Source organism: Mastigoproctus giganteus, chromosome 9 (assembly GCF_048544385.1).
Source record: "Mastigoproctus giganteus isolate SK-2022 chromosome 9, ASM4854438v1, whole genome shotgun sequence".
Classification (NCBI taxonomy): Eukaryota; Metazoa; Arthropoda; class Arachnida; order Uropygi; family Thelyphonidae; genus Mastigoproctus; species Mastigoproctus giganteus.
Genome location: NC_143583.1, coordinates 144,035,532 through 144,052,054, shown reverse-complemented (window position 1 = coordinate 144,052,054; position 16,523 = coordinate 144,035,532). Strand labels below are relative to the sequence as shown.

The 16,523-nt window shown below is 37.3% G+C and overlaps 1 protein-coding gene across 1 annotated transcript in view; it reads right to left on the bottom strand.

The window, feature by feature from the left end:
• LOC150080788 (uncharacterized) overlaps positions 1-16,523 on the bottom strand; it is a 190,404-nt gene that overhangs the window by 7,439 nt on the left and 166,442 nt on the right. Inside the window, exon 8 of the mRNA XM_090382064.1 lies at positions 2,511-2,620. Within this exon, the coding sequence (XP_090238190.1) occupies positions 2,511-2,620 (110 nt within the window). The remainder of the gene's footprint in view (positions 1-2,510; positions 2,621-16,523) is intronic.

Sequence of the window (16,523 nt, the reverse complement as noted above, 5' to 3'; positions counted from 1 at the left end):
TAGAGCATATAGGTGAGCATGACATGGAGATGAGGAATATGAGGAGGATGACCATATAGCAACAACAATAAATTAAGGACATGTTTGCTGCATGGGACATTGTGAAGAGGGCAGTAAGAAAAAAACCCAGATACTGAAACCACTGAATTGATGACCTGCAAATTTGAAGATCATGTGTTCAAGTTATTTCAAGAACTTCAGAAAAAGTGCCAAAAGCACAGCATTTTGGGCAATTTTTAAACCACAAGTAGTAAGAGGCAGCGATTGGAAAGAACACCAGATCCTAAAGGTTGTCCTGGTATCTTGATGGTAGAAGATTCTCATCACCACACCACCACTGAAACAGCTTTTCCAGTGTAAGTTAAAGGAAAATTACCATTCTTGTTTTTTTAATGTTTATAATTTTCAAATTACCATTTTAAACAACATTTTGGGGAAAAGGGAAATAAGTAAAAATGTGGCACCATCAGCATTTTTATCTTTTTTTTCTTTTTAAAATTTGTATCATGTTTTAATGTTTATTCCTGTGTATGAGGCACACCACAATTTTAGGGAGACTTTTTTTTAGATAAAAGGTGTTTAGTATACACTGGAAAATATGGTATTTGCTATTCTATATAAAACTAATACAATTTTTATTATAAAAATCAGCTTAATCATATAGCAAACTTTTCAACTTCCAAAGTCTTGGAACGAATTACCAAAAAAAGAGTGTGTTATTGGGTTCACATTACAATATTTTCACGATATGATGGTGTCTCTGGAATGAATTAATATCGTAAAGTGGGGGTCCGTTGTATATATATTTGGAATGGTTGCTGCAATGGGATATAGCTTGGAATCACTTTGATTACCTTTCTGTAGCAATAAAAAATTGCTCATTTTTTCAGAACCACTACTACCTTTTCTTTCCCTCTCCATGCAATTTCACTAACAATGCCTGTTGTTTTTCTTTCTTCCACACTTTTTTTTTTTTTTTTATTAACAGATAAAAAAAAGTAAAGTGCAGCCATTATCAACCCACTGCAGGATGGAAGCCTCCTCAACAATTCATGCTGAGGAAAATGGACCATAATCTGCCACGCTGGTCCAGTGCGGGTTGGCAGATCGACCGTATTCAGCAGTCGGGGGCTTGAACCCCGGTCTACTCAAAGAGCGTGTGCTACTGCACTCCCGCTCCTGCCCACTCGGCTATGGAGGCCGTTTATTAACAGATATGAAGTACCAAATTATTGTGACTATGAAATGCAAAAATAGATGCAGCGGTTCATAGCAGCCGGCTTAATGCCTTATTACATTGTGTTTTCTGCCACTTGAAATTAAAAATGAAATCGGTATACAGTACACAAGGCAAGTGTGTCACCTTTTTCGAAGAAAATCTTGTGTGTAATCTGAAATTTTGTCCTATTCTTTGACATCTTACTCTGACATTGTTAATTAGCTTTGCCCACACAAGTACTATGAAACGATTGCACCTTATATATAAGAACACTATTATTCCACATTTCTATTTTTCAATGTACAATATTATACCTGATGGCCAATTCTTTAATGAAAATAAGCGGAAAATTACAATAAAAAAATCATTTTTTAAAAAAATTATATTCAATCACATTCTCAAACAAACGTATGATCACATTCTCAAACATTTCCCATTTATCTTCTGGGATAGTCATATAGAGCCATAACAACTTATAGTTATGGCTCTATATGACTATGTTGATTTGCAGCAGCTCACTGTTAGAAATGAATGGCATATTTGGCAGCATCACATAGATTCAAATATGTAATGTTCAGAATTTTGTATCTGCACACTAACAATTAAACTGGCCAGCAACAAAATTAAAGGCTTCAATCTAGAAATTTTGTACAACAAACCTGGCACAATTATATTTGCCACAGATTCACTGAGAGAATGCTTTTCAAATTTTTTTTGGCTGCAGAACACATATCTTCAAAAGCAGTAAAAATTAACAATAGATTAAAAACATTAATATTACACATGTACTGTGAATTCAGCACAAAAATTAAATAAAAGATGCCTGATAAAAAAAATTAATGAAACATTTGGAGAACACAGTTTTGAAAAACCACTGGTTAAAAATTATATTTTAACCAAAATAGCACAAATTTTTCCTGTGAGCTAGTCCAAGTTTTTCAGCCCAATGTGCACATAAGCATGTGACTTCACATTTTGTACATATCCTCGCAATATTTGCGAGGATATGTAATATTTAGCAATATTTAGCCAGTGGGTAGTTGATTAGTGGAACAGGCTTCCATCTTTTGTTGTGGAAACTAATAGCCTAAACAAATTTAAGGCCAAGCTGGACAGGCAATTTGGAACAAATGGAGGGGTGAAATGGGAGGGTTTTTTTTTTTTTTTTGGCTGATGCTGGATAAGCTTGCTTCTAATGCTAATATAGCCTAAGAGTCTGATGTGCCATAAAACTAACAACTAAAAACAAATTTAACAGATTTAACTGTACCATGATTTGCATAATACTAACCGAGATGATTCCTGTACCCTGATTTCAGTGCTTGCCTTAATCCAGAGGTGTCGACAAAAATTCTTAATGTGTATTTTCTTTAAATCTTCATTTGACTGTAGCTGGCTTAACTGAAAACAGAATAATTAACTTTAGCAATTAACATGGGCATGTTCATTTTAAATCGTTAGGTTAAAAAAAAATCATAGCACAAAACCTGATCAAAAACAGAAATCGTGGTGAAATGGAAATCCAACTTTATTAGAACATTTCCCTGGTTCCAAGAACATAAGAGGAAAATAAAATTCACAACTATCCCTAAGAAATGTCAACTCATTAAAGTGTAAATAGAAAATAAAAAGTATATTAAACAGAAAAAAATCTGGACTATATATTATAATCTGTTCATATAAACTTCTATATACTTTTCCCCAGAATTTATCTGAACATGACAGAAAATTTCTGGTATATACCTTATCCCAAGTGAACATTCCAGACTATATATTATAATCTGTTCATATAAACTTCTATATACTTTTTCCCCAGAATTTATCAGAACATGGCAAAAAATTTCTGGTATATATCTATCCCAAGTGAACATTCTGTCCTTCAGCCAAGTTGAAACCCACCAGTGGTCACTACATTTAAGTACTTACACAACATGTTTAAAAACATTAAAATTATAAAATGGTAAATACTATTTTGGCTTTTTCAAAATTATAAAAAAGTAAAAGAACCTCCTCATCCTCTTGGGCTTTTTTTTTTTTTTTTTTTTTTTGGCAGAAAATTTATACTGCCTAGTAAATGAAGTGGTCTTAATGCTCACAGCAGGATGAACATTGTCTTCATCACAAATTGCACTACTATTAAACTACTTCTAAACAACTGCTGATCCCTTGTAAAGTTAATTTGCCACTTATTTTTAAAAAAATGAGATGTTATTATAGTAGCCTGTTTCGTGACAGCACCCCTTCCCCAATCAGATAGCAAGTGGCTTCTGATTACATTACAAAACAGTTGCTAGACAGTTTAAATCCTGATTAGGTATTTTAAATCCTGCCTAGAAAATGCAGCTACTATGGCAAAAAAAAAAAAGGGGGAGGACAAGGAAGTCTCCTTACTTTTCATAATTTTGAAAAGGCCAAAGAGCATTTACTATCTTCTAATTCTAATGGCTTTGCCTACCACGTGGAAGCTCACACTGATAATCTTCCTAAGTTTTTTTTAAATTTTTCCTGGCAAGAAAAATTGTTCAGGAAAACTATTAATTCAGGGGTGGGGCACAGGAATGACACAGAATAGCTGCATGGACCAAAATCACGTACTCTTCTGTGTTCAACTTCTAATTATTTTACAAACAGAAAGAAGCATAAAAACCATGAAGTTGCACACTACAGAGAAAAAAATGTGCTTATCCATTTCATGAATACATGCATATATAAGGTTTTTTATTGTGAGGAACCAAAGTAGTATGCGCTACTGGGGATAATGAAGGTCATAATCAATTATATCACTTGATTATTTTGATCATTGAAATCTCTCAATTACTAATCGTTTCATTATGTCCCCGCAAGTGTATGCGTATGTTTTAAAGGTTCTATCAATGCAACAAATCATATCTGTATATCTACATATTTTTTTGAAACTCTACAGATGCATGCTGCCATCTACTAACAGTTTGTACAAATAATAGTAATCATATCCATATTTATGAGAGTTTTGCGATTGGCAAAGCCCTTTTAAAAAGCTTAAAGATGATATGGGCTTGCACAAGAAATTGAAGAAATTCTTTGGAATTCAGAGGCAGAAGCTGATAAAACTGAATCAAATAATATGTATATAAATGTAGAGATTGCAAAGAAAAAATAAAGAGTACTAAATTTTATTTTTTGCAATTTTTTATGCTTTGTTCATTTTTTTTCCAATTCTTTTATGAAATTTTGATTTTGATTTTTTTAAATATTTCGCTCTAATGGTCAGCTATAAAGTGAAAAGAGAAAAAAAACATTTAAAAGAAAATTTTTTTCTAACTTCCAAATTCCTTGAAAAAAAATATTTGCTCCAGGTGGCATGCACATTAACAAAACTTCCATGCTGATGAAAAGGTTAAACAACTATAAAGAAACATCGTGGTTGTAAAAAGCAATGAAATACAAAATTTAACTTGTTTGTACAGTAATACCAAGAGACTACAGTTCATCAGCATTGTTCTTAATCATAACCTAAATGCATTTGAGCTTTTGATTAAGAACAAATTTTGATTAAGAACAGCTGTGAATTACAGGCTCCGAAAAAGCGATAAGCCTTTTTATTTACCTAATTGTTATTGTATATTGTATTTTATACGTAGTCTTACAGTTACACATTATATTAAATGCGTAGCAAAGCAAATAATAACTTCAGCATTATATGTAAAAAATACTACATAGAAGCTATCAAAGAAGAATTATTATTATTATTATTATTATCCATATGATGCAAGGAAGCCTGAGGCTTATGCTGCACCAGGAAAAAAAAAAAAGTTCCCGAGTAGCCCTGAGAGAGAGAGAGAGAGAGAGAGTCAAAAGTAGAAGGGAATCACCAAGAAAGGGAAGAATGATGATATCCAGCTCAGGACCCTGGGTGTGCCAAGCCCATACTCACCAGATGTGAGCCCCCGGGGTTAAATTGAATCACAATGACACATACAAACTTATAGACACCAAACTAAACAGCATCAGCAAAAAAAATCTTGGCTATGCATAAAAAACTTAAAATAAAAATATACAGGATGCAATACCCTTACATATATTGGATACCAAAATATCACAAAGTGCCAACGGGAAAAAGATTCGTTACATCGGGCAAAAATAGCTATATAAAGTATTCCAGTAAGTAAATGGAAGATAAATTAAAAGACATTACTAATGAAATGATGCTATAGCTGATGCTATCGAGGCAGTGTTAGGTGGGTCGGAAAACTGCTAGCTTGAGGGGATACAAGGACTAATAGATTAACAGTAGCCACTGGCAGAGTCGGTAAATAAATTTGATGAATTTGAGGTATTGCTCAAAGCATCAAAGGTGGTTGTTGTTGTTTATTTGGTTTTTAGGAGCATTAGCAACTAAGGCCATATTGCTCCATCATCAAAGGTAGATATTGTTCAGATGTCAGAGACGTGTGTCACACAAATATAAGGACTGCAGAACTCGAATTTCAGGAGTACGTCTACAGAAAGGTTCCCTATTTTTTTTTTTTTTTTTTTTTAGAAGCATTAGCAACTACGGCCATATTGCTCCGGGATATACTCTGGTCATTCCCTGACCTTTCCGCATCCTCTGTATTTCGTGGTGACGGGCTCGAACCCCGGTCTAATCAAGAAGCATGTGCTATGCACTGCTGCTCCTTGCCACCTGGCTACGGAGGCGCCTCTCTACAGAAAGGATAGACAGCATAGGAAGGGAGGAGGGGTTATGCTATTAGTTAAGAAACACATAAAATCCAAGGAAGTGAAGCCAGTCGACATCACTGGACAGTGCCGTGTCGAGTCAGTTCGGTGTGACATAAGCATTGGGAGATCAAAATTAACAGCAGGAGTGTGCTATAGGCCATGACTCTGATGAATATAATAAGAAACTGTACAGGGAAATAGAGTGGGCCAGTAAATCAGAGAGTCTTATAATGGGTGATTTTAATCTCCCAGATATTGACTGGAATTTATGGATTGGTCACTCACACACTAGCAAGGCTTTTGTGGATTTATTGGATGATTGTTTTCTACAATCAGCATGTTCGGGAGGCAACTAGACAGAGTAATACTCTTGATTTGATTATCAGTAGTGATTCTTCATGCATTAAAAATCTGCAGATAGAGGAACCACTAGGTGTCAGTGATCACAGTGTGCTGAAGTGGGATTTACTCAAAGAGGTAACTACCATCAGGGGTAAAGGAAAGGGTTATTGCTTTCGTAAAGGTGACTACGATGGACTGAGACAGTATTTAAATTCTATACAGTGGGACCAACTGATGATGTTACCAACAGCAAACTCAAAATGGGAAGCATTCAAAGAACTTATCTTGGAAGCTACTAAGCTTTACATACCAACTGAGAAATATTGTTCAGGGTTCAGGCCTAAATGGATGCCAAATGAACTAATGAGACATATGGCAGAGAAGAAAAATGCATGGGATACATATAAATTAACACGTGACACAGAAGCCTATGATAGATATAAGTTGATCTGTAACCAAGTTGGTATGTAAAGCCTAAGGGGAGGCAGGCGAAGGCAGATTATGAGAAACCTTTGGCAAGGGATGTAAAGAAAAACAGCAAGGAGTTCTTTACTTATGTAAACTCTAGAAGGAAGGCGATGAATCAGATTGGTCCACTTGATATCGATGGTTCCACTGTTCATGATCCTGCTCGGGTAGCTAACAAACTAAATCAATATTTTGCATCGACATTCACACATGAGGAGTTATTCAGTGAGGGGAATGGCAGAGGTGTATTTTTGTGTAAGCTAGATAATCTTGTAATAACTGAGAGTAAAGTGGAGGAGAAATTGTTGAAGATAAAGACAAGAAAGGCACCTGGGGTGGATGGGATCTATCCAGTTATATTAAAGGAGGCAGCAAAGGAAGTAAGCAAACCCTTAGCCATAATTATGAGAGCTTCCTTGGACTCAAGGGAGGTACCCACAGACTGGAGATGTGCAAATGTGACCCCAATTCACAAAGGAGGATCAAAGGCTGACACAAGTAATTATAGACCTGTGAGTTTAACTTCTGTTCCAGGAAAATTAATGGAGGCACTGGTTAAAAAAGCACTGCAGGATCATCTAGACAAGACTTCAGTTATAGCTTGGACACAGCATGGTTTTGTTAAGGGGGAAGTCTTGCCTGACCAATTTGATTGGATACAGGGAATAACTTTGATATTATATACTTGGATCTTAGAAAGGCTTTTGATAGTGTTGCACATGGAAGACTCCTGCACAAATTGGAGCAGTTTGGCATTGTAGGCAAATTGCTGCTATGGATAAAGGGGTGGTGAGGGGGAGAAGGCAACAGTGGTAATCAATGGACATGATGAGCAGTGTCCAGTGGTAATCAATGGACACTGCTCATCGTGGACTAATGTTATTAGTGGAGTCCCTCAGGGTTCAGTGTTGGGTCCATTATTGTTTTCTGTATTTATAAATGATATTGATGATGGTATATCAAGCTTAATGTCCAAGTTTGCAGAAGATACAAAGGATGGCAGGGTTGTTAAGGACACTACTGACGCTATGCTGCTGCTACAGGATCTGGAAAGGTTGAGATGGGCTGAGAGGTGGCAAATGAAGTTTAACATTGACAAATGTAAAGTACTACATATGGGAAAAAGCAACCCCAGAGCAGCGTACCAACTTTGTGGTACTACACTGACAGTGGTAGAGAAGAAAAGGACCTGGGGGTAATTGTGCAGGCAGATATGAAGTTCTCTGAGCAGAGCAGATGGGCTGCAAGAGTAGCTCATGGTGTCTTATCAATGATATACAGGAATTTTTTTTGCAGGGATAAGGAGGTGATTATTCCCTTGTATAAGGCAATGGTCAGGCCACACCTTGAGTACTGTATACAGGTCTGGAAGCCTCATTTCAAGAAGGATATAGAGATGCTGGAATGAGTACAGAGAAGGGCAACAAGATTAGTGAATGGAACAAAGGATTGCTCTTATGAAGAAAGGCTTAAGTTTTGCAAATTACAGTGTCTGGAGACTAGGCACCGGCAAGGTGATCTGATAAAGGTGTATAAAGCCTTGAATGGTTTGAGCATGCTCAATGCTGATGGGATTCTGCCTCTTGCTCAGAATAATCACCTGAGAGAGCATAAATTCAAATTGAGGAAAGACAGATGTAGGATAGATGTGCAGAAAATATGCCTTTAGCCAGCGGGTAGTTGGTTGGTGGAACAGACTTCCATCCCTTGTTGTGGAAGTTGATTGCCTAAATAAATTTAAGCCTCAGCTGGACAGGTATTTCGAACTAACGGAGGGGTGAAGTGGAAGTTTTTTTTTTTTTTTTTGGCTGATGCTGCATAAGCTTGCTTTCTTGCATCATATGCCTCTATTAATGCTAAATAAAAAACACCAGAATTATCAACGACAACAAAAAATATTTGGACTATATCACAAAGCAATAACATAAAAAGTATACACACATACGACTTCAAAAATCTCTTTACAAGTACAGTAAACCCCCGTTATTTGCGGTATCTGTATTCGCGGTCACTGATTTATTATAAAATGAAACCTAAAAAAATGTGAATTTTAAAGGGCTTGTGAACATTTTCCGCCTTAAAAACACATGGGCGTGGCTAAAATCATCTTTCCCTGTCAAAACAGCGGTCAGTGGTTGGGGGAGAGGGGTGACAAAATTGCGAGCGTGGATGTTTCTCACTAATCCTTGTTCAGTATGTGCTATGCGCTTGTCATGGAAGGTTTCACAGTTTGCTTTTAATTTATATGCTTATAAATTGATAGGCTTACAAAAGTGATAAATCTACCGTTTTGCAGTGTAAAACAGACTTTTTCGAGCATATTAACAGAAAAAAGTGACTTTATTGTGGACAAGTTCTTTCTAACCCGTACAAAAATATGGCTACAAATAACAAGGGAAATGTGAAAAGATCAAAGAAGGTATTGACATTAGCGAGTAAATTTCAGTTATTAGACAAAATTTCTAATGGTGAAAGTGTCCCGTCAATCATAAAACATTATAAAATCAATAAGTCAACGGTACGATCAATCAAGAAATCGGAAGGAAAAATCCACCTTAGGGTCCGTGAAAACGCGCTAATTGCTTCAAAAATTTGCTCTGTAACTTGTGATGTTAAATTAGAAAAAATGGAAAAAGCTTTAAATCTGTGGATAGAAGACCGAACTCAAAATAAAATTCCGTTAAATTCACTCATCATTTGTGAAAAGGCAAAACACTTTTATCAACACTTTAGCGAAACTGGTGATAGCACTGGCGGGATACGTTTTTTTAGCTAGCAAAGGCGCTGGTTTGAAAGATTTGTTTGAAATTTCTAATAAATATTACATTTAATATTAAATTGTTTCTTATTTTCATTTCGACGCCATATGCTTGCATTTCACTATGTACTGTCTATGTACATAATCATATTATGAAGGTACATATAATACATACATAGACAAAATTTTAGACTAGTTTTTCTTATATATTTCATACTTTGGAACGGAACCCCTTTATTACTATGGGAGCCATAACTCAGTATTCACGTTTTCGGTATTCGCGGCATTTCTCAGGAACGTAACCCCCTGCTATTTGTGGGGGTTTACTGTATAGCATATGGCAATTTAATGAAAGTACTCCTGCTATACTACCAAAAATATCACAACATCATAAAATGCAGCAAACAATATTGGAATGATCTCGTCAAACTCTGTCAAAGGCAACTATGTACTAATAAGAGATAATATATACATGCAATGCAGGCGGGATAGCTATGGACTCTAGCAGTTCATGCTCCATAGTTAACTTTTACCTGCACCACTATGAAAGCAGCATCACAGACAATATTACATTTTACAGATTTATTGATGACGTACTTTTTTTTTTTTTTTTTTATGTGAACCCCAAACACGAGAGGTATTAGAACCTATAGTACTTAGTACCGTGCTTGGGTCGGAGGTTGAGAAGACGAAAGAAGATATTTGTTGACATTGGACTTGAACTTCTGTAGATTGTAATTTTCAGGAAATACGTATGAAGGAAGGTTGTTCCAGAAAACGGCAGTTGAATGAATAAATGAGGAAGATGAAAAGTTGGTTCTGTGGGTTTGAAGTTGGACAGTAACTGGATGTTGACTGGTGACGGCACGTGTTCGGAATCTTTTGAAAGAGAGAGCGGGAATTATAGAAGCCAATTCAGAAGAACAGTGCCGATGGAAGTATCTGTAGAAGAGGTATGCAGCAGAAACAGCACGTCTATGAGAAAGTGAGTGGAGAGACTCTGTTAGAGATGAATCATTAATTCACTTAACTTCCCTCTTCTGAATGGAATCAAGAAGCCTGAGAGAGGTTTTGGAGGCACCACCCCAGATGTGGGAACAATATTCCATGGCAGGGCAGATTTGCAATTTATACAGAGTGAGCAGCTGTTTGGAAAAAAAGTAATGCCAAAAGCAAAAGAGAAAACCAAGTTTTTTAGATGCAGAGGAAGCAATATTTGTAATGTGCTTGTGCCAAGAGTGATTAGAAGTCAGGGTAATCCCCAAAAGAGATATATCATTTTGCCTAGAAATCGGATTGTCACCAAAGATAAGCATAGGAGCAGAAGAATCCTTTTTACGAGATATAAGACAAGACAGTTTTAGAAGGATTGAAATCAACTAAGTTGTCTTTGCCCCACTGGAGAATTACCTGAAGATCGGCATTTAAGGAATTGGTAGCAGATTTTCGAGAAGTTGAAGCTGATTGAGCAGGGAAAGGTTTCTCAAAATGAAAAGTGAAATGTAATGTGCTATCATCGGCAAAACTATGGATAGGATTTCCAGTCAATGGGAGAAGGTCATTAAAAATATACAAGAGGAAAAGAGTGGGGGAAAGAACTGAACCTTGAGGGACACCGGCATTAGTGGAGAAGTTAGAAGATAGAGTGCCATCTACCATCACCCTCAGTAAGTGATCAGAGAGAAAACTGGATAACCAATTACTAAAAACAGTTGGCAAACCACAAGATGGAAGCTTGTTTAGAAGACCTTTATGCCAAACACGATCAAAAGCCTTTGAGATGTCAAGAGCAACTACTTGTGTTTCACCAAACCTTTCTTGAATTAGTCCAAAAATGGGTAACATAAGCCAGAATATCACCAGTGGTTCGACACTGATGGAATCCATACTGGCGATCGTTGATCAGACGGAAGGTTCTAGGTAGTTTAAGAGTTTGCGGTTAATTGATTTCTCCATTACTTTAGAAAGAGTAGAAGTAATTTCAATGGGACAATAATTGGTTGGGAGGGATTTGTCACCCTTTTTAGGAACTGGCTGGATATGAGCAAATTTCAAAGCAGAAGGAAAAACACCTTTGGAATAAGAAAGTAAAAAAAGGCGGCAAAGAATAGGAGTAAGTTCAGGAGCACAGGTTTTGAGAACAAGTGGAGAAATACAATCGGGACCTGGAGCTTTCTTAGCATCAAGATTTGTCAAAATCCTTCTGATATCCTTTTGATGGAAGACCACAGGAGGCATTGAATGGAGCATGTTGGGAGGTGTTTTACCAAGATCATTAATACATGAGCTTGAAGAAAAATGGGATGTTAGCAGGTCAGCTTTATCCTTGGCTGAAGTGACAACAGAACCATCTGGTTTGGACAGGGGTGGGAGCAGAGATGGGCAAAAGTTGCGGCCAATAGCTTTGGCAAGAGACCAGAATGCTCGGCTACCATTAGGGCAAGAAGCAAGTTTTCTACTTTTAGCCTGTTCAAACTCTAGTTTGGACTGATTAATAACTGCTTTACAATTGTTGCGAGCTTTGGTGTAGGCAGAAAATGAAACTGAAGAATTACACCAAATCAAGGTTTAGATAAAGGACGAGATTTTAAAGTGGAGTGTGGCATAAAGGATTCCATTCCTGCAAGAATAATTTCACTGACACAATCGGAGCAAACGTTGACATCAGAAGTTTTGAAACAGTAATCTGACCAAGGAAAAGAAGAAAATAAATCTCGCAGGTCATCCCATTTTGCATTTTTGTAATGCCAAACAACATGAGGTTGGGAATAGCCATGAGATAAAGGTTCCATTGGAGAAGAGACACTCACCAAGTTGTGATCTGAAATGCCTAAAGGACCTCTCACTTCGACCGTGTACTTAGAAGGGTTGTTTGTGAGAAGAAGATCAAGCATATTGGCTGTATGACTAGGATTGTCCGGTATTCTTGTAGGTAAATGAACAATCTGTGCTAGGTCATTAGTAATTGCAACAGCCTCGGCATCTCGACCAGATGGGTCGGTGTGACTTGAAAACAGAAGCCAGCTGGAGTTGTGAACATTAAAATCACCAATGAAAATTACCTCACTGTTAGGAAAGTTGGACTGGAGAAAGTCAAGTTGCAAAGAGAGGAAGTCAAAGAGCTCCAAGTGATTAGTGGAGTTGGGAGAACGGTAGAGACAACAGATGAATTTGACACAATGAGGTAGAGAGATTTTAAGCCAGAGAAGATCAAAGAGAGGAGATTCCAAATTGCCAAGGCTCTGACAGGGAATATCAGAAAGGACATATGCACAAGTACCACCTTTGAGGCAAAAGGAATCATACAGCGAATAATTTGGGCATCTGAGATGAGCAGTAGTTGAATCAACCGTTAACTGAGATTTTGTCAGAAAAAGTACATAGGATTTGGCAGACTTCAAGTGGAAATGGACATCGTTGAGATTAGAATTGGGACCACGTATATTTTTGAAATGAATTAGGAAGTGCTTGGGAGGTTTAGATCTTTTCGCAGATAAGCTTGCTCTATTAGTTTGACAATTCATGGTGTATTCAATAGTAAGAAAAAGTGGGTAGGACATGCTGTATGAGGTAATGAAATTTTTGATATGGCGTACACGTGGTAAGAATATACCCAGATCCTTGACATAACGTGGCCTCGACAATGCTCCCAGTATACACATTACTCGGACTCCCTCCAGTCACTATCTGGCAGAGTAGAGTTAGCAAGATTATACACTAGCTGATCGGGAAGCCTCCTAGAGAGTTACCAATAGGTTCGATCCGGTGTACTAACTAGCGGCCAGCCTGAGAACACCGTTTTAGAGCTGTACCCTCGAAATGTAAGGAATATTGGATCTCGCCACGACCTCAAAAGTCATCAATCATACTGCATGATGGAAGAGATAGGGAAGGGTTGACTGGAACTTAGCTCTAGAGACTAAACATGGGTTCCACCACTTCAAGTCTCCAATAAGCAAAGTGGTGGTATTTCACCGGTTGATGAGAGTCATCTACCACCTAGTACTGCCTGGTAACATAGAGGGGTGGCGTTTCTCCATGTGGTGTGGGCGCCACACCTTGACCCCTGCTTACGTTGGTTCGCACCTGGGTGGTCACCCACCATGCACTTGTGCATGGAGGTTATACCCAGGATTACTAACAGTCCCACCACCGTGAAGGTGCAAGCAGAGGATTTGGCTGTCACAGACCGTCCGGACTTCACCGAAATTGGGTCCACTTGACTTGAGTGTCACCCGAATATCAGTTCCATCAGCGTTTTAGACTCCCAGATAGCAAGTACAGCTTGTCTGGCATATCTGAGAGAATGTCTGTGACAACCTCAACGACCAACTTCAATACAATAAAACTCACCCACTGGGAGAGCAATACAGCAAAACACATACATGGAAATACAATCAGAAATCAAACAAACAGGTTGTTAAAAATATGCAACAATATAAACAGCATAAAGATAGCCATTCAAAAACTCATTAAAACTCTTGACATAAATAAAATACCCACCCAATACAGTAGGCATCATATAAAAGCAGCCATACACGCAAATATTAGAACGTACAACCCTAATGTCGACCCACATACATTCATAGAAAATAATCTAAAAATACCATAGCATTTAATAAAATTCCACACGTTTATACGGTTTTTTGCATTCAGACGAGGCTCGTCGTCTGACCACACTACAACCCTCAGCAAAAAATAAGATAAAAGGTAATAGAAAATGTCACCTAGTAAGAGGCTTTATATATGTATATAGCCATACCATCGGACATAGACGCGCTGTTATGCCTTAGAAAAGTGTTACCGGCGCAGTCCGAGGTAAGGCAAAAACAAATGTACAAATAACTGTAAAAATGTAATAAAAAGGTAAATGTAAAGTAAATACAATTTGATAATCCCACTGTAGGCATATTTCATGAAGAATTAACAAAAAACCAACCACCCAACAACCAAATAACCCCCCCCCCCACCACACACACGCACACACACAGCAGACATTAGCATGGGATATCGGGGCCTGAGGCTAATACGCCAACATGAGATAGTATAAAGTAAGTGTGACTGCGCAGTAAAATGCTTCACTACCTATATAACAATTAGAAGGCGAGAAATAAACCCCCTTTCTAAACTGCAACTTTCTCAGGACAGTAACAGTAGGTAAGAGCCTTCACAATATCGGATACTTACCCATTGGGCTTTGTGTCCCCTATCACAGTCTGCTGTAGAGAACAATCATAAAAATTAAACTAAAATAAAAATAAGTAAATGAGATAATTAAAATGTAAAATTTGGAAATTTGAAATTTTTAAATTTAAAATTTAAATTTGAAAATGAAAATTAAAAATGTAAAATTGACAGTTAAATTAATATAACAAAAAGGCAAAACTGGTATAGGGACAACAGAAACGGGTAGATATGAGACATTACATCAGATGGGCTGTCAATCCACTCAAAGCCCCCGAAGAAGTAGGGGACTGACGGCCACGTGATGGAATGTACTATTTTATAATATGTGTAAGTAAATGTATTGATGTTTAAAATTAGTACTGAATTAAACATAATATTAGCTGAAGGTAATAAAAATTCATTATCACATACTAATATTCTTCATAAAATTAATATGTATAGGCCATGCTGGATTAAGTTAGCCTAGTTGGGCTAACTTGATTACCAGATTGAGAAGCACAATAATACTTATATGTCAAAGTGCCATTAAATAAAATAAAAAAAACGCATACACTCACATATATATACAGGCATGTATAATGTCCAATTGGCATAATTACAATGGCATTAAAGTTGCACATAAGTATTTATTAAACTATAAGCTAAAATCTAACCTATTATGCATAGTAATAATAATACATATATATATATATATATATATAAAGCAGTATAAGTTTAAAAGTAAATTATCCAATTTATATATGTGTGTATATATTAATAGCTTGTAAAAAGTTAAAAACTGCTGACACGTGGTCATTGTCTGATAAAATCTGACTGTGTATAAGGCCCAGTCGGATGAGTAAAAGCGGTAAAATATATATTGCGAACATGGGTAAAATTAACGCAATATATTAAAATATGCTTTATTGATAAAATTGTATCGCAAGACTCGCACACAGGAGAGTCATCTGCCCTCCTATGCGCGAATGTGTCAGATGACTGTGTGCTGTGCGGAGTCGAGCAAGAACAACTTCCTCGCTCCGATTCCTGCGCAGACTGGACTGCCATGTTTCTATTACAGGCTTTATCTGGTATAATTTATTTGTTCTCTCTCTGTGCCATAGTTCTTGCCATTGGGAATATATCTTGTTACGTATTATTTGCCTGTAGTCTGTATAGGGGACTGACAGGCAACGATTATTAGTGGGAGTTGCTGATTTGGCTGCAGTGTCAGACAAATCATTTCCCCTTTTCCCATTGTGGAATTCAGCAGAAGTGGATATCAAACTTGTATTCATGAAGAGAATGTATCTTCTGCTGAACCCAACAGAGAACTGGATGAGAGTTGTGTCTCAAAGATAATAAAGCCGGTAATACACTCAAAGAATCAGAATATATTATTGACCTTTGGCATTCACAAATTCGAATGTGATCCAAGGCTAATTCTATAGCACGCAGCTCTGCAGTATATATGCTGGATTCAGGAAGAATCTGCTGAGATATTATAGTGTCCGGAAAGACAACAGCAGATTCTATGCACGATTCAGACTTCGAGCTGTCTGTGTAAACTGGCAGGAAGTCTGAGTGCTCAGCTCGGTGTGCAGAATAGAGCTGCTGGTAGACAGATGGAGTCTCAGACTTTACCCATTTCTTAAGGGAAAAGTCGCACGGGGGAAAAGGAGGTGATTGTCCCTCTGTATAAGGCAATGGTCAGGCCACGCCTTGAGTACTGCGTGCAGGTCTGGAGGCCACATTTTAGGAAGGATGTAGATTTGCTTGAGCCTGTACAGAGAAGGGCAACAACATTTGTGAAAGGAATGAAAGGATCCTCTTACCAAGAGAGGCTTAAGTTCTGCAAAATGCAGTGGC